General features: G+C 35.1%; 3 protein-coding genes across 5 annotated transcripts; 2 read left to right on the top strand and 1 right to left on the bottom strand.

The window, feature by feature from the left end:
* Positions 1 to 287: 287 nt before the first annotated feature.
* LOC133689832 (receptor-like kinase TMK4) lies at positions 288 to 3,988 on the top strand. Its single transcript, XM_062109896.1, has 2 exons — positions 288 to 2,704; positions 3,136 to 3,988. Exons 1-2 carry the CDS (start codon positions 412 to 414, stop codon positions 3,639 to 3,641), a joined length of 2,799 nt encoding a protein of 932 aa, XP_061965880.1. The 5' UTR covers positions 288 to 411; the 3' UTR covers positions 3,642 to 3,988.
* A 4,631-nt stretch (positions 3,989 to 8,619) lies between these two features.
* LOC133689450 (putative multidrug resistance protein) lies at positions 8,620 to 13,278 on the bottom strand. The gene is made up of 7 exons (XM_062109307.1): positions 13,009 to 13,278; positions 12,795 to 12,849; positions 12,503 to 12,687; positions 11,945 to 12,402; positions 11,136 to 11,676; positions 9,084 to 10,963; positions 8,620 to 8,989 (listed from the first exon to the last, which is right to left on the bottom strand). The coding sequence occupies exons 1-7, from the start codon at positions 13,276 to 13,278 to the stop codon at positions 8,620 to 8,622; spliced, it is 3,759 nt and encodes a 1,252-aa protein (XP_061965291.1).
* Positions 13,279 to 16,620: 3,342 nt separating this feature from the next.
* Positions 16,621 to 20,109, top strand: LOC133690348 (probable inactive purple acid phosphatase 28). 3 transcript variants are annotated; one of them, XM_062110609.1, is made up of 5 exons: positions 16,621 to 16,882; positions 17,034 to 17,181; positions 17,656 to 18,083; positions 18,574 to 19,055; positions 19,808 to 20,109. In XM_062110609.1, exons 1-4 carry the CDS (start codon positions 16,700 to 16,702, stop codon positions 19,042 to 19,044), a joined length of 1,230 nt encoding a protein of 409 aa, XP_061966593.1. In that variant the 5' UTR covers positions 16,621 to 16,699; the 3' UTR covers positions 19,045 to 19,055; positions 19,808 to 20,109. The 3 variants fall into 3 exon arrangements, with proteins under 3 accessions (XP_061966593.1, XP_061966592.1, XP_061966591.1); XM_062110608.1 differs by having other exon boundaries at positions 19,768 to 20,109; XM_062110607.1 differs by having other exon boundaries at positions 19,765 to 20,109.
* The last annotated feature ends 1,470 nt before the right edge of the window (positions 20,110 to 21,579 follow it).

The following is a 21,579-nucleotide window of genomic DNA, read 5'->3' as shown; positions in this document are numbered from 1 at the left end:
TAAAAATTGGCACGAAAATAGTCAGACGGGCGTGGTTGTAGTAAGAAAAAAATCTTTTTACCAATTTTACAAATCACTATTCATTGTCTTTTTGCCATGCGAGTGGAAAACCCTTGCCAACCAGCCCTTAGCTAGCTAATCCACCGCCCACAGCTCAAACGGAGAAAGAAAGATGATATATTATATTGTATTATACTTAATTCATTACATTGTGGGGTTTAATTAATTATATTTTAATCACTACTTAAACTTCTTATAATCAAGAAATTCAGGAAACTAATCCCTCACTGATACAAAAGGCATGAAACCTTGTCAAACACAACACCAAATATAACAAGAAAACATTAAAACACACTAAAAGAAGAAGAAAAGGAACAAACCAAACCCTCTCCCCCCCCTCTCACACACACAATGGCTGACCCTCTTCTCTCTTTCCTCCTCCTCCTCCTCCTCTCTCTCCTCCTCTCCACCACCACAACAACCACCGCAGATGATGCAGCCACCTTTCTAAAACTTGCCTCTGCCTTAACCCCAACACCAAAAGGCTGGTCAACAACATACTCTAACGATTACTGCAACTGGAATGGTGTTAAATGTGACAACTCCAACAATGTCATCTCCATTAACTTAGCTACTCAAAGTCTTTCTGGGATTCTCCCATCTGAGCTTTCAACACTTTCTCAACTCCAAAGTTTGTCTCTCCAAGAAAACAAGCTCGCTGGTGCTTTACCTTCTCTTGCAAATTTAGCTTCTTTGAGAGAGATTTATATTGGTACTAATAATTTTACTAGTATCCCTCAAGATTGCTTTAAAGGGTTAACTAGTTTGCAAACTTTGAGTATGAATGAGAATATTAATTTAGAATTCTGGGTTATTTCTACTGATCTAACGGAGTCGTCTAGTTTAACTACTTTTGAGGCTAGCAATGCTAAAATCTTTGGTACTATACCTGATATGTTTGCTTCTTTTCCAAGCTTGCAAAATCTTAGATTGTCTTACAATAACTTAACTGGAGGTTTGCCTCCATCTTTTGCAAATTCTGAGATCCAGAATTTGTGGCTTAATAATCAGGAAATGGGGTTGTCTGGTAATATTGAGGTGTTGTCTTCAATGGAGCAGTTGAGTCAAGTTTGGCTTCAGAAGAATCAGTTTACTGGGCCAGTTCCAGATTTGTCAAAGAGCAAGAATTTGTTTGATTTGCAATTGAGGGATAATCAGTTTACTGGGATCTTGCCGGTTTCTTTGCATTCCCTTCCTAGTTTGTTGAATATTTCTTTGTCTAATAATAAGTTACAAGGTCCGGTGCCTCAGTTTGGAAAAGATGTTATAGTTGATAATAGTGGTCTTAATAATTTTTGTGTGGATACTGCTGGTGTTGCTTGTGATCCACAAGTGACCGCATTGCTAGAGATTGCTGGTGGTTTTGGCTATCCTGTGACGTTGTCTGATTCTTGGAAAGGGAATGATGCCTGCAGTGGTTGGCCTTTTGTTTTCTGTGATTCATCCAAAAAGACTGTCACTGCAGTGAGTTTGGGGAAGCAGCATTTTGGAGGGATAATCTCTCCTGCATTTGCTAATCTCACTGCTTTGACAACTTTGAAATTGAATGATAACAATTTATCAGGTCCAATTCCTGATAGCTTGGCAAAGTTGTCCCAGCTTTCACTTCTTGATGTATCTAACAACAATCTTACTGGGAAGATCCCGAGTTTTGCTACTTCAGTGAAGCTAACCACTACACCAGGTAATCCTTTTCTTGGGAGTGGTGGGGTTCCTGGAAGTGGAGGGGCAACATCACCTGGTTCAGATTCAAATACAACTGCACTTGGAGATGGTCCTAATGGAAAAGGAATTGGTGGTAAGAAGGTGAGTCCAGGTCTGATTGCTGGAATTGTTGTTGGTTTAGTGATTGTTGGTGTTATTGGCTTGTTCGTGTTGTTTAAGATTAATATCAAGAAAAAGAGAGGGAAGTCTGGGAGAGTGAATGATCAAGAGAATGGGGATGGAATCAGTGCATTGGTTACAAATGGTTCGTCGGGTTGCACGAAGGGTTATGGGGTTCTCAGTGAAATACAAAGTCAAAGTAGCGGCAACCATAGTAGCCGCAACATTTTTGAGGGTGGGAATAATGTAATTTCAATTGAGGTACTTAGACAAGTAACTGATAATTTCAGTGAGAAAAACATTCTGGGCAAGGGAGGTTTTGGTGTGGTTTACAAGGGCGAATTGCATGATGGGACTAAGATTGCTGTGAAGAGGATGGAAGCTGGGGCAATGGGGACAAAAGGAATGAATGAGTTCCAGGCAGAGATTGCAGTGCTTACTAAAGTGAGGCACAGGCACTTAGTTGCTCTTTTGGGTTACTGCATAAATGGAAATGAGAGGCTCTTGGTGTACGAGTACATGCCACAGGGGAATCTGGCTCAACATTTGTTTGAATGGCAAGAACTTGGTTACCCTCCTCTTACTTGGAAACAGAGGGTTACCATTGCACTGGATGTTGCTCGAGGAGTAGAATACCTGCACAGCTTAGCACAGCAGAGTTTCATCCATAGAGATTTGAAGCCTTCAAACATACTTCTTGGAGATGACATGAGAGCTAAGGTTGCTGATTTTGGTTTGGTTAAAAATGCACCTGATGGGAATTATTCTATGGAGACAAGATTGGCAGGAACCTTTGGCTATCTTGCACCTGAATATGCTGGTAAGTAGAGGCTTAAATGTCCATTTTCAGTCATCTTCATTCAATTGATAGCAAGTAACCTGAGCTTCTAATATAGTATCAATTCATATTTTGTCATCTTTCCATGCATGCAACCTTGAAGTAGTAAAATTTTCCAACCTTTCCCCGTTTGTGTTAGAAATTATAGGAAAAGCCTAAAGCCTCCTCCATACTAGCACAATTTTTTTCAATGAACTTGGTACTTTTCTAGGCATATTGAAGTTTCAGAAAATGTGGCCCTTGATCGTGAGACATGGTCTTCATTATCTTTCAGTCATTTCTTGTTTATAAGATTTTTAGATGTTAGTATATTTAGTTTTCATATTCATCTGCTTGATCTTGAACATATTGATTTGTTGATGACTTTACTTCTTCTCTTCAAATATGAACTGAACATGCTATGTTCTGCACAGCTACTGGACGAGTTACAACAAAAGTGGATGTATATGCTTTTGGAGTGATTTTGATGGAAATTATGACAGGAAGAAAAGCTTTAGATGATACAGTGCCAGATGAAAGGGCTCATTTGGTCACATGGTTCCGCCGAGTCCTAGTCAACAAGGACAGTCTCCCAAAGGCAATTGATCAAACTCTGAATCCTGATGAGGAGACCCTAGTGAGTATTTTCAAAGTTGCTGAGTTAGCAGGGCATTGCACAGCTCGCGAGCCATACCAAAGACCAGATATGGGCCATGCCGTCAACGTCTTAGGACCTCTCGTAGAACAATGGAAACCTACCAACCACGAAGAGGAAAGCACTTCTGGCATTGATCTCCACATGAGCCTTCCTCAGTTTCTCCAAAGATGGCAAGCTGATGAAGGTACTTCGACAATGTTTAATGATAGGTCTCACTCCCAAATCCAATCAAGTATTTCGGGAGGATTTACGGACACATTTACTTCAAATGATTGTCGGTGACTGGAAAGAATCTGTATATTTTTTTTTAAAGAGGACACAGGGATCGTGAGTTAAAGATTAATGGGGAAAGAGATAGGCTGCCATGCTGTTCAACCCCACGAGTTGCGTGTAAACGTTCTGATGATCAATATCTAAAACGTACCACTGTTTTACTACATTGATTGATTCATTTTTTTTTTCCAATGATCTTACTTATTATAGAGCCAAACTAATAGTCTTATGTTATTTTTTATAATTCCTTGTATCTAACCAATTGATTTGGTTATCCAGATAATGAGGGATGTTGTAATATATTTCTTCAAACGGTTCATCATCTGACTAAATTACTTCTTGTCGGTTCTTGATTACCTGGTCCCCTTTTCTTTCATCATTTTCCTTGGAATTTCCTCTCATCTACAATATAATGTTTGATTTTTTTGAATAATTCTGAATACCGTGTGATGTGTTACGAAGTCCCACAATATTTGTAATCTGGTAATAAGATTTATATCTTGGATAATTGATTAATTTTTTAGTTCTAATAATTTGATTTATTTTCTCTAGCTAAAAAAAGTTAGTAGTTGGTGGTTGGTGTTTGGTAAGCCAAAATACTTGGTAACTAATATTTATAAAAGATTTCATTTGATAAATATAAGGATTATCGGATGCTTAAGTATTTTTAAAAAAGAGAAAGTATAATAATATTTTAAAGAGATATGTTTTGAAAATATATATGATAAAAATATAAAGAACGAAGAGATTGTTAACTTGGAGTTTGAATAATTCATGAGGTATTTATAGTCCATTGTCTTGTTTTTTTGTGGAGATGAGAGATTGAGGAGTCATTTCAGTCTTGTGATATTTTAAGCTCAAACCCATGTGGGTGTTTTAGCCGGTTAAATTTTAGTTTATTAGTAACCCCAAAATCTTTGTGATATTGATACACAAAAATTTGTAAAAATACTCGGTCATCATGACGAATTCTTCAAATTTTCTTTGTATGAGAAGAGGGATGAAATTATTTATCGGAGAGCCTATGTGTAGGGGCGTGCACTATGCTCGAAGAAATTTAAATATGCAGAGAGGAACCATAAAGGAACCTACACTTAGAAAAATTTCTAAGAAGATAAGGTGAGATATAAAGAACTCTATACTTAGAAATTTTTTCTAAGAGATTAAGGGAAATCTACAGAGAAAAGACTTATATCTAGAAGAATTTCTAAGTGGCTGGGGAAATCTAACGAGTCAAAAAAAAGCCACCACTTTTGCTACCATATTTGTTATCAAATTCACTCTCATTCGTAAAATTATTGTATCACCAACACCATATTTGCTATACAACTACAAAGAATGCAAACTCATCTTAAGGGTCAATACCCGAAACTTCAAACAAGCAAAAACAATTTCATTTCTTTAGAATTTTGAAAGGATTTGAATAAGATATGGAAGATAGGATAGTGAAAACAAGTGATTAGTACCTTATTTGTTTTTGTATTTTCAAAAAAATATTTATTTTATTTAAAATTATATTTTTTAGTTTTTTTGGATTGTTTTGATGTGCTGATGTCAAAAATAATTTTTAAAAAATAAAATATATATTATTTTGATATATTTCAAAACAAAAATCACTTTAAAAAGCAATTGCTACCACAATATCAAAAACACTCTAAATCTTGAAGTTCTGGTTTTTTTTTTGTAGTTTTTTTTATATATAAATAATACTTTTACTATCAAACTACCCATTATGATTCCACTTAACAACTATGTTGGGATTTGATTCTTGTATTGGCAATAACACTCTAGAAAATATTTTAAATGAGTCCTCATGTGTATAAAAAAATTGCTCAACCACTTCTATTTTTCAACCCATGCTAGTATACAAATTTAAATTTATAGTACAATTTTATTTCTTTCTGTATGCTTTCTACCTTATAAGCAATGTTAACACTAATAAGTGTTAAAACCACTAATTCAACAAATTCTAAATAAAGTTGATGGTGGTTTTTTTGCACCAAATATAATGGTATATGTGTGAGCAACTTTCAACTTTACTATCTCAAAAAAATTCAACATTTTATGGTAACCCTTATCATAAGTACCATTAACACTTTATTACTTGAACACATTATAATTTCATAAAAGTAATTGTTGAATGTTGAACTTGATATTCAAGAGAATATATAATATGAAACCATTTAATTACATTCATTAAATTAATCTTAGTGTTGAAAGTTTGTCCAATCACTAAATCAATACCACCAACTAAATTTCTATGGTAAAAGACCTATCATTACTAACATTATCATCTACTATATTATTTTCACTAACTATATTATCTTCACCAGATTCTAAAACAAGATACTTCATTATCTCATTATTATATGATATTTTAACCAATTTAAAATATTTTTATTTTTATTATCATTAAGTTTGGAGGAGTCATATCTTTTTTTATCATAATATGTATTGTTAAACATATTTTAATCACTACTTATGATAATAATATCTTTTACTATCCTAAACGTACCAACAAAATATAATGTTTTTCTACGTGGTTAAGCAAATGTGAAAATTGGGATAGTAGTATTATCATACCACATATTAGATAAGAAGCTTCTTCAGGTAGGTTGACTACTTACATATAATTCCATCATGTTTAATCCATTTCAAAAGAATGATTTTATTATAGAGTCAATACTTATATTACATATAATCAACACAGTAAAATTCTGATATTTCCCAACAAGATACTCTAAGTATCATGTATTTGTTCAAAATATGCTATTTTCCAACCACCTCAAAATTGTGTCATTTTGCTAAAACTTTACACACAATGCTACCGTTCAAAGAATTAGAAAATAGGTGGGTTTGAAAGTGAAAGTACTCTCACATGGAGAAAGTAGGCGAAAAGGCATTCATTCGAAGGTGCAAAGCAACTGCCGCATGTTGGGAGGGCATTTAGAAAGAACCCTTTATTGATGGATGTCTTTTGCAGTCGTCTACACGTTCTATTCTGGATTCCAGGGTGACTTTTGGAGGTGCTGCACATGCAATGGCGACCTAATCTCCAATTCTATATTTGGGAAAATTGATTTTAACTTTGCAATTAACAAAAGTATTCACGAGTTAACTTCCAGATATCAAGCTGTTTAACAAGTTATCCAACGGGTTTGAATCTAAGAAATCAACTCAGTTACAGCCAAAACAACATGGAAAGAAAGGTTGAATGGAAGGGGGTAATTTAGATTTTCAAATACTATTTTCCTAGAAAAAAATAAAATTTGAGAAAGAAACATCATTTTAATATTGAATGTTTCAGTTAAGCTAAACATATTTAAACATCATTTTAATTCGAGATGACTTGAGATAACCATGTGCCTGAGCACCAGACAAGCATTTCTTTTTCTACTTTTAAAACTGTCATCCAAGAAAAGAGTTCTTTGATTAGCAGAAATATATTTTCTTCAATTTTTTTTATTTTCTTCAATTTTGATGAGTTTTGCGCTGACTGAAAATGTGGGGAGGATGCCGGCTAATTGTATCCTAATCGACCCTCCTTTCTACAGCGAAAATGAATTGGTAATTACTTCTGTTGTCTATCAACGTTAAACTTCTCTTGATGATTGCGAGTCACAATTCTCAACGGGTGTGTGCTTCAGTGTTAAATTCCCGTTCATCCAGAGAGATGACAGATGGAGGAGAAAATAGGAGATAGAGATACTTAAGTGTCTCGGCAAGGAAGAAACTCTGCATCATGTTGTCTTTGACGCCTTAATTCACCTGAGAAAATAGGCAAGAAAAGTTCAATTCAAAACTTTATAATGCTTTGCTTCTAGGTTCTAATTTAGGATTATTGTTTAGAATAAAATCATGAAAGGGATTTCCAAATGGATATGAATAGGACTTGTAAATTTAACAAAACTGCAAACTCCATAGGCAACTAAATTACACGAAGCATGGGAAAAACAAGTGGTATTTAGAAGTTAAGGTTCTGGTTCATACTATTTCTCAAATATGTAAATGAAGTCGTAGAGAATTCAAGTCATGCTTTTTTGGAATGTCAAAATAGAATACAATGAACTGGACGAGGATGAACGTGCGTGTGCATGTATGCAGCAGTTCGTTATATTCCATATATAACAGTATAATCTTTGGGTTAGAAAAAACTTACAGACCGGCATATCCTGTCTAGATGCCAGAGTTCTTTTTTAATATATTTTTAATTTTATCATTTAATCGAAGAATTAAATTTTATAATTTTTTTAAATTAAAATTTTTTAATCTAATTATTTAAATCACGGGTTTAAAAAATTAATACAAGTTAACATCAGTTTTATTTTTTTGAATTGGCTTTATGATTTTCATTGTTTTTTTTTATCCGGTTATTCTAATCTCATGATATAAGCAAGTTTGGAAGAATTATCTAGGATAGCTCGACCTTGATTACCATATTAATTATAGATTTATCATGCTAATTCGAGTTGATTTAAATCGATTTTTTACTTTTTTATTTAATTTTATCCTTTAATATTTATGAGATAAGAATTGAGCCGTATCTTTTTAGAAAATAATAATTTTCATAGGCTATCGGAATTATTTTTTAGCTTGGTCTATCTTCTGTCATTATCTATTTTTTTATCATTTAATAATTAAATTAAAACTAACTTATTTGATCCATTCATCTCATGTCTATCATCCAAACCATAATTTTTTTTTGTTTTTTTAAAATGTGTTTGCAAAACTGAAAATTATGGACAAAACAATTGGGCTCACAAGGTATCACATGTACATAAATAGCTAGTTTCCTCTATATTATCTCTTGACGAATATATTTTTTTATATTAATATTTCAATACCGTAACCATGGCCCAAACCTTGATTGAAAAGATTTATTATACAAATGTGTCGTAAGCTCCAAAAAAAAGGGTGTTAAACATAGCATGGATATATCTTTCGATCGTGCATGGTTCTCTTTTCACCATGGCATGTAGGGTCATTGTCACATGGCAGAAAGTTGTTGGAGTTTTACAAGTGAGTAGTATGCACCCATTTCTCCTTTATTTATTAGCTCAAAATGATTGCCCTCTTCTATGATCCTTCCTTGGTCAATCACAGCAATTTTATCAGCTTTTTGGATGGTAGATAGTCTATGAGCTACAACCAGGCATGTCCTGCCAGTCATGGTCCTCTCTAATGCGTTCTGCACAAGTTTCTCTGAATTCACATCCAATGAACTTGTTGCTTCATCTAAAAGCAATATTGTAGGATTTTTTAAGATTGCTCGTGCCAAAGCTATCCTTTGCTTTTGTCCTCCTGATAGTTGCACACCTCTTTCGCCGCAGTAGGTCTCATATCCATCCTCCATGGAGCTGCCCAGAAAAGCAGTAAACTTGATAAATTTTGGATTTTGAACGGATAAGAGAGAGAAAATGATTAGAAGGAAAGTGTTTTATAGAATGGCACCTGATAAAATCATGAGCATTTGCAATAGTTGCTGCTTCGATTATTTCTGCTTCTGTTGCGTTCTCCTTTGCATATGCAATGTTGTCGCGGATTGTTCCTGCGAAAAGAGTAGGTTCCTGGCTTACCAATGCGATATGCGACCTTAAGGCCCGCAGGTTATAACTTTTGATGTTGATTGAATCAACGTCGATGGAACCACTTGATGTGTCGTAGAATCTCTCAATCAATTTAATGATGGTGGACTTTCCAGACCCGCTTCTTCCAACTATTGCAGCAACCTTTGCAGCATCAATTTGTAGGTTTACGCCTGTCAGGATCATTTGTTTTGGTCTATTTGGGTAGAAGAAATGAACTTGCTTAAACTCTATTTCCCCATTGATCTTTTCTGGTTTGATACCATCTGAATGCTCAGGGTCTATTTTGGTCCTCCTTTTCAGAATCCTGAAAACTGATTCCAGTGCACTGGTACCTTTTGATAGGTCTGCAGTTATGGTTCCTGTCTCAGCTATAAGTCTTCCTGTTGTCACCAGGATTAAAAATGTTTGGAAAAGGTGCTTGTAAGTGATCTCTTTATGGTATAATAACCTTCCACCATACCAGAAAGTTAGAGCCGGAATGGCACCTGTAATGAACTGCGAGAGAAACAATCCAAATCCTGCATACCAAGACTGCCTATGGCTTTCTTTCTTGGAACTTACCTGTGTAAGCTCAAATAGCTTTAGAACTTTCTCCTGAAAACAGAATGCTGTAATAATTCTGTGGTTCACAACGGCTTCGCTTGCTAATTCACTGCTCTCGTTCTGTGCTTTGAGGATTTTCTTAGACATTGTCTGCATTGTCGTTGTACTAATGTAGAAGGCAGCAATGATACAGGGTTGCAGAGAAATAGCTACAAGCGCAAGTTTCCATGACAATATCAAACCTAAAACAACAGCCAAAGTTGCAGAAGAAATTGCTTGAGCCAGCATTGACAAGCGATCAGCAACAAGAGTTCTCACCATCGTGGCATCTGTGGCTAATCTTGAACATACGGCTCCGCTGCTGTTGTTTTCTTGATCGAACCACTCGATCTCGTATGTTAAGATTTTTTCAAAAAGTGCCTCCCTGACTCTTTTTGTCAAGCTCTCTCCCATTATCCCAAAATAGTAATGCTGAATCACATTGGTCAGGAAAGCAAAAACAGCGAAGGCTAAAAATGCAAAGCAATAAATTCTTGTTTGCGACCTTAGCTCGTTGTGATCAGTAGTGAAGTAAACTGCTAGAAGTGCAGCCATGCACAATGAGTGCAATGGCTGAATTAGTCCACAGGCAAGAGCAGCAATGAAACCTATCAGGGTTGGCTTCCACTCAGGTGCTGCCATGCTCATTAACTGCCATAGTGAAGGGGAACTGTAATTATCATCTTGCTGCTGGTTGGTTTTCTTCTCATCGCTAAAGCTTTGTGAGAGACTTGTATCATCCTTTTGTTCTGCATTAGCAATTCCTGTATCAAGAACAACAGAGCTGCTAGATCCAGTATCTTGAGCTTTTGATGTAACTTCATCGTCTATGAAGTTTTTCTGTAGCTGCACCATTATTGAGTATGGACCACTCAAGTTTTGCATAAGTTGCTCATGGGAGCCTGATTCCACCAATTTTCCTGATTGAATTACAGCAATCAAGTCCGCATTGCGAAGAGCAGATAGGCGGTGCGCAACAATAATGGTAGTTCTTCCTATTGAGGCTTGATTCAAAGCATCTTGGACAGCTTTCTCAGAATGAGAATCCAGCGCACTTGTTGCTTCATCAAGAAGAAGGATTCTTGGATCCCTTAACAGTGCCCTTGCGATGGAAATCCTTTGTTTCTGGCCTTCAGACAATTGACTTCCCAATTGTCCCACCTGAAAAAGTTCGTCATTGTGTATTACCTTTATTCTTTTGATTCCTTTCTTTTCCAATTGCCATTCTTAGTTACACAAAACAGTAAGCAGCAAGATTTATTACAAACTATTACTTGGGTGAGGATGTCGAATGACAACTGATATTAGAGAAAATCCTATAGTCAGGACTTACCAAGGTGTTATATCCTTCAGGTAGTTGACAGATGAAGTTGTGGGCATTAGCAGCTTTAGCGGCTTCCATGACCTCTTCCATTGAAGCCTCCTCTTTTCCAAAACAGATGTTTTGTTTGATTGAGGTTGCAAAAAGTATAGGTTCCTGGTTTACCAGGCCCATTTGACTTCTCAACCATTTGAGCTGAAGGGTCTTTATGTCAACACCATCTAGCAGGATATGGCCCCTAAGAGGTTCATAGAATTTCTCAAGCAAATTTATTACTGTTGATTTTCCTGATCCACTTCTGCCAACCAACCCAACAGTCTGGCAAGCCATCACTTTGAGATTAAACTTGCTTAATACCAAGCTCCCTGGTCTTGAAGGATACTCAAAATCTATGTTTCTGAATTCCACTTCACCTTTAACTTCTGACATGATCTTGCCTAGTTCTTTTGCAGAGTCAATGTCCACAACTCTATGAATCATCTCAAAAATCCGAGAAGCTGCAATATTTGCCCCTATGAAGTACTTGATATTGATTAGAGCACCTCCTAGACCCCTGCAAAGTTTCTTTGTCATCATTTCAGATCTTTGAATGCAATGAAAGTTTTACCTCCTAATATTATACGAGTGCAGCATGCAACAGGAAATATTTAGTTGCTTGTGGACATTGCTGTTGAAGTGATTCTATGTAAAAGGCAACTGGTATCTACATTTTCCTAATCCTCGCTGGCCTCACTGTTCAGATAAATTAGAAAAAAATTGATGCAAGTATTCTGTGCTTAAAATTATAATGCATTTTGAATATCAAAACTCAGTGAACTTACAGTCCTCCATATACAATGCAAACTCCAGCAGTAAAAACGTCTCCCCCTTTTGCTTTCTTATGCATGACCAGAGTACTTCCATACCAGCCCTGAAGTGCCCACACTGCAAATGTAACACCAATAGTACCGATGGCCATACCTTTCATCAATCCTTGTTTTATCCCATGCTTTAAAGTTGGTTCTAAAGAAATCTTGTAGGCCTTGACAGTCCTTTCCTCTCCAACATAGGAATAAACAGTCCTGATTGATGACACTGCTTGCTCCACTATTCCTCCTGCAACTTCATAGGCTGCTTGAATCTTGTTTCCAACATCACCTAGAAGCTTTGCGTATACGAATCCCGCAACTACTAACATTGATAACGCGGGGATAGCCACTATAGCCAGCCTCCAGCTGAGGTATAAAGCAGCAAGTTGGGCCGTAACGAACAATGTTGTGTTCGTAATGAAATTTGCAATCTGATTAAAATTCCATGTCAAATTCACATAAGCTAAAAAATCATTTTACAAGTCTGAAATGAACCTTGTCTAGTGAGGATAATGTCTACTATCTAAGCACCTTTTCAGTAAGAACTCCTTGTATGGTGAGTGTGTCAGTTGAAATACTGGACACCACTTGAGATGCAATGGATGCACCATGATTTGTATCAAAGAAGCCAACATCCTGCCATAACACAGCTTGTAAATATTGCCTCCGTATTCGAAAAGTTTGCCTTTCTGCTGTACGTGCCCAACAGAATCCTTCTGTTCATAATCAAGACAACAAGATTAGCAATCCACTATATAACACAAGCCTATAGTGTAACTCTTTAGGTTGGCCATGGTTTCAAACAATTAGAAAGAAGAAGTACCGAGAAAGGCGCCTGACCCGACACCAACAGCCACATAAATAAATGCCAACGAAAACTGCAGTATGAACAAAAAGATTATTATTGTTAATGAGACAACCCTAATTGATTACTATTGTTAATGAGACAACCCTAATTGATTACTATGTTAGTACTGCTTATGATGCTTACTTATGTAATGTTATTACAAAGTTGACTATTGTAGCTTTAAACCAACCTTGTTTACATCTTTAAGAGTGAAAGAAGCATCACCATAACTGTTCATGAGACTGCTGACAATCAGCATCATTAAAGCCATGGCAGATCCATCTGCGAGACTCCCTATTGATCCAAGTATCATCAATAACATATCTTTCCAATCTGACTGATTCAAGACTGTCTTTAACGACCCTGATGGTGCAGCACTACTACTAGATTTTTCCTTTCCATCAGGTCTTTTCCTTGATAGTTCGACATTCTTTTTTCTCGGTGAACTGCTCTCTGCCATTGTTTTCAGGTTAGTATTTGCTGCAAAGTTTCACTGGTGACATAATTGAGACATTTTAAAATGTCTCTGAAATGTATTCATACAGGATTCATGATAATCATTATATGGTAAGAGTAGCTAGGTGACTCTTGCCTCTTGGTGTCTAAATTTTTCGAAAAACATGGGATCATACGTTAAAAACTATGTCTTGTGATCATCTACAATATACCTTTCGACTGGGAAGCTATCCTATGATATCAGAATATTGCCATTGTTATTGTCAAACTCTGCCTAGGTCACATGTAAAGGTGTTTTTTCCATCTTATATATATTCACTTGCTATTATTATTATCATCAGCCTATGATATCAGAATCTTGCCATTGTTGTTGTCAAACTCTGCCTAGGTGGTTTTTTCTGTCTCTGTCTCTGTTTTTTTTTGGCAATTATTATTATTATTATTTTATTTTTGTTTGTTGCAAAGAAGATGTTCGAATGCAAGATCTTTTAAAATAAAAGGGACATCAATGCCAGTTAAGCTACAATCCATCAGTATCCATATGCTATTATTAAGAGGAGCGGAGACAGAATTACCAGAGAAGAAAAACCATCAAAGGAAAACTTCTCGTTGCTATCAGAATTCTCAGTTACATTAGAAATTAGTCACGAAGATCCCACTTAGTATATATGTTTTTTTTCTTTATAATGTTTGCTTTACTTATCTAGTGTTTCATTTTAGTTTAATCCGCTCCAGTCTCCACTCTTGTTCTCATTTTTGGAATTTTTTTCGCTATTACTACTGAAGAAGACATAACTAAGAATACGAATATTTCCTAGATGATATCATCTTTGTTCTTATCCATCTGTAACCTTGGGAACTGGAAAACTAAAGATTTTGTCAAGTCATCCGGCATTCTTGCAAAACCAAGAGTTACACGTCTCTAGTAGCTGGGAAAATTTTTTTTCTAATTTGTACACTATGCATTTGGACTGCAAGACAAATACATGGTGAGTTGTAGAATCCAAAATATTTAGGAATAAAGTTTATAAGTTGAATAATTGGTTAATTTTTTATTTCAAATAATCTATTCATTCTTCATAATCAAAAAGCATTTGACTACTGGAGATGTAAGCCTATATTGACAATATAGGAAATGATCTAGATAAAATCTTAAGACTGTAAGAGCATTCGACTACTGGAGATGTAAACCTACACTTGTTGCAACACTAGAAAGCTTGTGGAGGGGATGAAACATGGAGTTTTCCAAAAGAAGTCATGTCAATAGCAATAATGCCACTTCAACTTGTCCATATCGATATAATACGAGCTCCAATGAATATGAGGTCTTTTTAATTTAAAAAACACTACTTTTAAGTATAGATTGCAGCTACACTTTTTAAAATTAATGGATTGTGGATTCTAATTCTTACAATGCTCTTAGATTAAAGTTGTGAGGTGAATTAATTTAATAATATATCTACTAGCAATCTTCTTCATTTTGTGCTCTTTTTAGCATGTTTATAGAGAGAAGAATCATGTTGCTGATAACTTAGTCAAGCAAGGAGTTAATTTTTAGACAGGCTAATTTAGTTGCATATGAGTTTAGCTTTTACCCAGAGATTTATTTAGTATGAGAGGGTTTTGCTTTGTAAGTGTAAATTCAGTAAGTTCAAGGTGTATCTATGAAAATTTTTAATTAAGGAAAAATATTGAAATAAATAATTTATATTTTCTAAGTAATTATATACATACTGTGCCTTTTCAGTAAGTTCAAGGTGCATCTATGTACGGTATTTTCAATATGATAATTATGTACTTGGTGTGTTAATTTCATGCTTTATGTATTAATTGAAGTTCATGTATAAGATATCCGAAGGTCATTAGCGTACTGTGAGTGAAAAAAATAAAAAACTCTCTTCCTCCAAGCACTTCTTCTCTTTCTCTACAAAAACATTATCCTTTCTTTTCAAACAGTATACCACAACGAGATCCTCAAGAAAACTGAGTTCCAACTAGCCAGTCATGCATGCTTCCTCGCAGCTTGGATTCCGTGGGATCTTACAGTGAGAGCACCCATCTGAATCACCAGCAATTTCTACCACTGATCTGGATTACATGCGCCAAATTAAACCAGTAGAGAAACAAACTGCAGAAAAAAATGGACATATCGTCAATGGACTAGGGTTGTTCAAGGACCAACCTTCAACTAATTAAGGTCTTGTCAAAGTGCTTCCAAGGCTTCGGCATGGAGCCAACCAAACCAGTATGATGACGTTTTACTTGAGCTGGATATATCCTGACCATGTCTTGTTTTTTTGTGTACTTTGTGTACAGATACTGCCCTCTTGATCATAGCATTAATAAATTCTGTTTGACAGCATGTTTTCTGACTAGGAAAGGGCAAGTATCTATGCTTTTTATCTCAATCTCATTGTTATATTTTGGATAATTAAATAAGTTAAAATAAGAAATGATTTTATACAAACCATTTTTGCAAATTCTCACAATGAAAATCATTTTTATTATTATTTGGTTCCAAAAAAAAATGCAAATATTTAGGTATTGTCCATATTTAGTTAGAATTCCTGTAATTTCAATCGCATATTAATATTATATATCTGGATAAAAATTAAAGATACGAAGAAAATTCTATAAAAAACCGAGGTACAACAAAGGAGATATTATACATCAACTTCACTTTTCGGATGTAAACTTCTCATAATCATCATGATATATATGATTTTTATAATCTTTATAAACAAAAAAACCTTTTCATTGTGTCGGTAAACTCAAGGTTTAACTTAGATTAGGTTTCACAATTAATAAAGCAGAGTTAACCCAATATTGATCAAATTAAAAAATTCGAGTTGACTGTACACAACTTCTTAGAGGTTTTTTTTTATTTTTAAATAATATTATTTTATCCTTCATAGTTCAAGCTTTATCTCAAATTAATTCTTAAATTGAATTTAATAAATTTAATAATAACAACCAACCATTTGGATAGATAGCAACTTAAGCTTAATTTATTATACTAAAATTGGATAACAATTAAACAAGCTCAAACAAAATTCCATAAAAAAAGCATTATATTACAACCATACCATCATTGAACATAAATAAAGTGTACTTATTACAGCAATTGCCATATTATCTTTTATATTCTTAAATCTTACAGTTTTATTGTGATAATAATTGTTTGTAAAAATAATTTTTATTTAAAAATATATTAAAATAGTATTTTTTAAAATTTATTTTAATATAATTATATCAAAATAATTTTAAAATAAAAATATTTAATTTTTTTAAAAATATTTCTAAAACAAAAAAATAAACAGGATATTAGTAGGAAAGAGAGAAACAGTCAAAATGCCCTCCTCGTTTTTCTCATTTGTTGGAGCTAGGAGCGAGCGAGCTATCTAGCTAGCTAGTTAGAAGAAGAAATGAACAAAATCATGGAAGGGCTCTACTCTCTTCTTTATTTAATCTTAATCTTGACAATCCTCTTCTCTCTACACACCCAGATCGCTCACAAATTACTTATAGGCCACCACCCTCTTCACCTCAAGAAATCCCCACATCTCCCTCTCAGGTTCAGCTCTGATGGAACCTTCAAAATCCTTCAGGTTCTCTTCTTTTTCTGTGATTCCCATTCTTTTTTGTTGTTCTTGTTCTAGCTGTAGTGGGTTTCCTTTCTTGACTGTGTTTCTTGAAAAAAAATGGGTTTCTTTTTTCTTGGCATATGTAGCCCTGTGACTGACATGTGAAAGTAAACAGGTGGCTGATATGCATTATGGAACTGGGGTGCTGACAAGTTGCAAAGATGTGTTAGCTTCTGAGTTTCATTATTGTTCTGATCTTAACACCACTCATTTTCTTAAGAGGATCATTGAAGCCGAGAAGCCTGATTTCATTGCTTTTACAGGTATACATAATTCATTTCTGGTTTTCTCTCTTGATTTTTTTTAATATAAATGATGTAGTAATGAATGTAGAGGATATAGATTTGAGGATTAATGTTGGGTTCTTAATTAAAATATATAATGAATTTACTTATTGCATGATAATAAAGGTGATCGTGCCTGATCTGATATAGAAATAATATAAATACATATTTTTTCTTGTTTGTGAAAAATATGGTTTCTTGTCGTGTGCTTGTTTTAGATATAGACTGCTTAAATAGGCTATTATGGTAAAGTCATACATGAATCTAAGTTTGTTTTGACTTAGAACAGGACCTTTTTTTTTGTTTGTACAATTTAAGTTGAATTTAATTTAGAGTTATGAGTTATATCGGCAACTAAACTAAACTAAACTAAGTATGCTTTGTTGATGATGTGGACTGCTGCTTTTTTGCATGTTAATGGAATTATGAATTTCATTCAATTTTTATATATAGGAGATAATATATTTGGTTCAAGCACTCCTGATGCTGCTGAATCTTTGCTTCGTGCCTTTGCACCTGCCATGGAATCTGGACTTCCATGGGCAGCGGTTTTAGGAAACCATGACCAAGAATCTACCATGACTCGACTAGAATTGATGTCTTTCATATCACTATTGGATTACTCAGTATCACAAACCAATCCATCAGTGGAAGATGCTTCTAGTGCAGCCAAAGGCGATACGATAACAGATATTGATGGCTTTGGAAATTATAATCTCAGGGTATATGGTGCTCCAGGTTCACATTTAGCCAATAGAACTGTTCTTGATCTTTTCTTTCTTGACAGTGGAGACAGGGAGGTTGTTCAAGGAGTTAGAACTTATGGATGGATTAAGGAATCTCAACTTCGTTGGCTTCATGGTGTTTCCAAGGGATATCAGGTATAACAAAGTTTGCAAATTGGTTGAAACCAAACCATGGTTATTGATATTTTAAAAAGATGATTACACTTGGGTCTCATTTCATCTATTGATATGCAAATGTCAACGATTATGTTAAGATAAATTTGTTGATATGATAACTATACTTTTCTGTTTTATGGGAAATAGGTTGTTTAATTTGCACTAAGTATAAACCTAAACTTTATTTTAGAATATTTAGGTGTATGTTTTCTTAATACGATGTCAATAGAGATGCATGTGCGTGAATGTGTATGGTTATACACTACATTGAAGCTTATGCAAACACATAGTTTATATAAACATGCTTGTACCGAATTAACTTTTATGCACATGTATTTTTCAGCCTCCAAAGGAAAAGCCTAGCTCTGCAACTGATTGCTTAACTACTGTCCATGTTCTCTCAATTCCCACAAAGGGAGGTCTGCTAGATTTAGATTTTATTAACATGTTGCAGGTCACTCACTAACAGGACCGAAAGGAGGACTGTCATCTCCTGGAAGAGGCTTCACCATCAGCTGCACCCACACACTGTGCATTGGCATTTTTCCATATCCCAATTCCAGAAATTCGACAGCTATACTACCAAAAGATTATTGGCCAGTTTCAGGAAGGTGTGGCTTGCTCATCAGTTAACTCAGGAGTCTTACAGACCCTTGTATCCATGGGAGATGTGAAGGCTGTGTTCATGGGCCATGATCACAAGAATGACTTTTGTGGGAATTTAGAAGGTATATGGTTTTGTTATGGTGGAGGCTTTGGGTATCATGCTTATGGAAGAGCTGGGTGGTCAAGGAGAGCAAGGATCATATTAGCGGAACTTGAAAAGGGTGAGAAGTCTTGGATGGGAATGGAGAGGATCAGGACATGGAAGCGTCTTGATGATGAGAAGTTGAGCAAGCTTGATGAACAAGTCTTGTGGGAATTACACCATGCAAAATGACTCGATTGCAGGTATCGATATACCACATTTTCATCTGATCATGCTCTATATCCTCTGTATTATCATCTGTATTATTGATGTGATAAGATATTCTCCACATGCTTAAAACTGGAAGTAATTCATGTTACATAGGCAACTTGATGTGAGAAGCTATCCAAAATGTTTGGCTTGTTCACCAAAGAGGACAACAGTCAACTTGACTCTCTTACTTTTATTGCACTCAAATTGGAGGATTGGATATTGTCAGGGTTTCTTATCTAATAATATTATTTGTTGAATAACACGTAGAAGTAGATCAACAACACCAAAATCGGCAGCAAGTTATCTCTTTTAGCTGTTAATTATCAATTCACATTTCGAATGTTACCTTCATTTTAACCTTCTTCCCCCAAACTAAATATCAATAAACCTTAGGGCCATCTATGTCTTGTGTCTTCAGCTATTTGTACTGTCAAACCAGCTTGCTATGTATATAAACTGGTATTTATTATAGGGTTTGCAATCTGTATCAAATTTGTACAATGACAAAAGATGAGGGAAGTAGGGGTTTTTTAGACTAAGATGGGCATGACAACTATCCTTTGAAATACATAAATTCGAATGCTTGCATAATTGTAGTGATTCCTCATTGATGTGTAATTATTCAACAACAGAAGTAGTGGCAAATATGTATATAAACTTAATTGATAGCCTCTCTCTTTTTTTCCCCTTCTTTTTTAGCAGATAACCTCAGCACTGTTTTTGAAGATGAATATTGTTGTAGACAGGTGAATTCTCTTTGGAAGAAAAAGAGCAGACCATTTATGCAAGGTGGGAGAATGTTATAGTAGAAAGATGAATTCTTCTGAATTTTCAGAACTTAGGATTTGTGATTATTTTTTTCTGAGGATAGCACATTTTGTTCCCTATTGTAGCAAGGTGTGATGCGAATACGCTGTAAAATATTGGTTGAACGGAATTCACTCTAGCTAGGAATATTGTAGCATCTTGCTCTCCAATTACTTTCATTTTATGAAAGAATAATGCAAGATATATTTAATTTCTTACAAAAAATGTTTTACTGAATTATGTCACAGCACATGATTGGGGATTCATTGATTAATATATTCTATCATTCTCATTTCATTTCTAAATGAGATAAGATTCAGATTCTATGATTTGAAAACCTTTTCCTAAAACAAATGCCATATCAGTTAGTACAGATATTTTGCAAAACATTTTAAGCACTCATAGCATTATCTTTTATGAGATTAAATGAACTTGTTCATTTGATTCTCGAGAGCAGTTGGCACTGATGGATGCTGTTAGAACAAGTTTACTATCATTTATAGATGGACGCATGTTTGGTTGTTGCTGTTTAACCTCATCTTGGATAGGCCTAACAAGCTCTAGCTCCCCAGAAGAGAAACCTGCACGCAGGGTGTGACGACACTGATGATGTTGATTGATGGGTTGGTTTTGCCATTAAAATGGGTGCAATAGATCTCTATCTTAACTTGAACAATGCAAAAAAAAAAAGGGTAGTGTAGTTTAAAGGAGCTCTTCGAAGGTGCAAAAACCAATTTGAAGAAATTGTGCCTGTTTAGATTTTTTTTGGATGAATGTGATCAAGATTTCATTAATGAAAAACAAGTTTACAAAGCAAGCCAATAAATATATCGCTAAAGAAGTACCAGGTTAAAGCAAAATCAAGCACTGCTGAGCACAGGACAGTAAACTACAAGCCAATAAGTATATGGCCTAAGAAATTGTTCTTGGTTAGATGCACGTTGGAACGAAATCTTTTCATTAGCCAATTGAATAGTTTAGAGTCTCTCATCTTGAATTGCAGGTATCCCTCCAGTTTGAGAAAAATCCAAATGACTCGGGAAGAATTGATCTCTTTCATATCTCTGTTGGATTACATAGGATCTCCGCCGTATACCTTCAGTCTCTCAAAGGCGATATGACAATATTTATCGATGGCTTTGAACATTATAATCTCAAGAGTATATGGTGCCCCAGGTTCCTATTTGCCCAATAGAAATGAAACAGGGAGCTCTTATGGATGGCTCAAGGAACCTCGCTATTTTCCATGTTCCTTCATTCCCACATGGAAGGTCTCCTAGATTTAGATTTGATTAACATGTTGCAGGTGACAAACTAACATGGCGAGGAGGAGGATCTTGTACTACCGAGGTTTGATAACAGCTCTATGTACAATCACCTAGGCCGGGTTATCTGAGCTTCAACTTGTTCTTATACAATCGCTTGGAAGGCTGGAGAATAGGAGCTCGAACTTGATTGCGAGGAATCAATGGTCGATACACTATTGCTCGTCTGTATATTCTCGGCCGTGGTGTTTGAAATACCCATAAACCCGATTTCTATTAGGTTTACTAGAAGATCTAACCTCCAACCACAAATCTAAATTGAGTTCTGGATAGGTGAAAGGATCGTCCTTGTATTTCTTCTACAATCGAGTGATATGTTTCCTGAAAAAAACAATTAATTAATTTTAAAAAATAATAAATTAAAAAAAATATAATTGAAATC

This window comes from Populus nigra, chromosome 3 (assembly GCF_951802175.1).
Source record: "Populus nigra chromosome 3, ddPopNigr1.1, whole genome shotgun sequence".
Lineage (NCBI taxonomy): Eukaryota > Viridiplantae > Streptophyta > Magnoliopsida > Malpighiales > Salicaceae > Populus > Populus nigra.
This window is presented reverse-complemented; position numbering and strand designations above follow the sequence as displayed.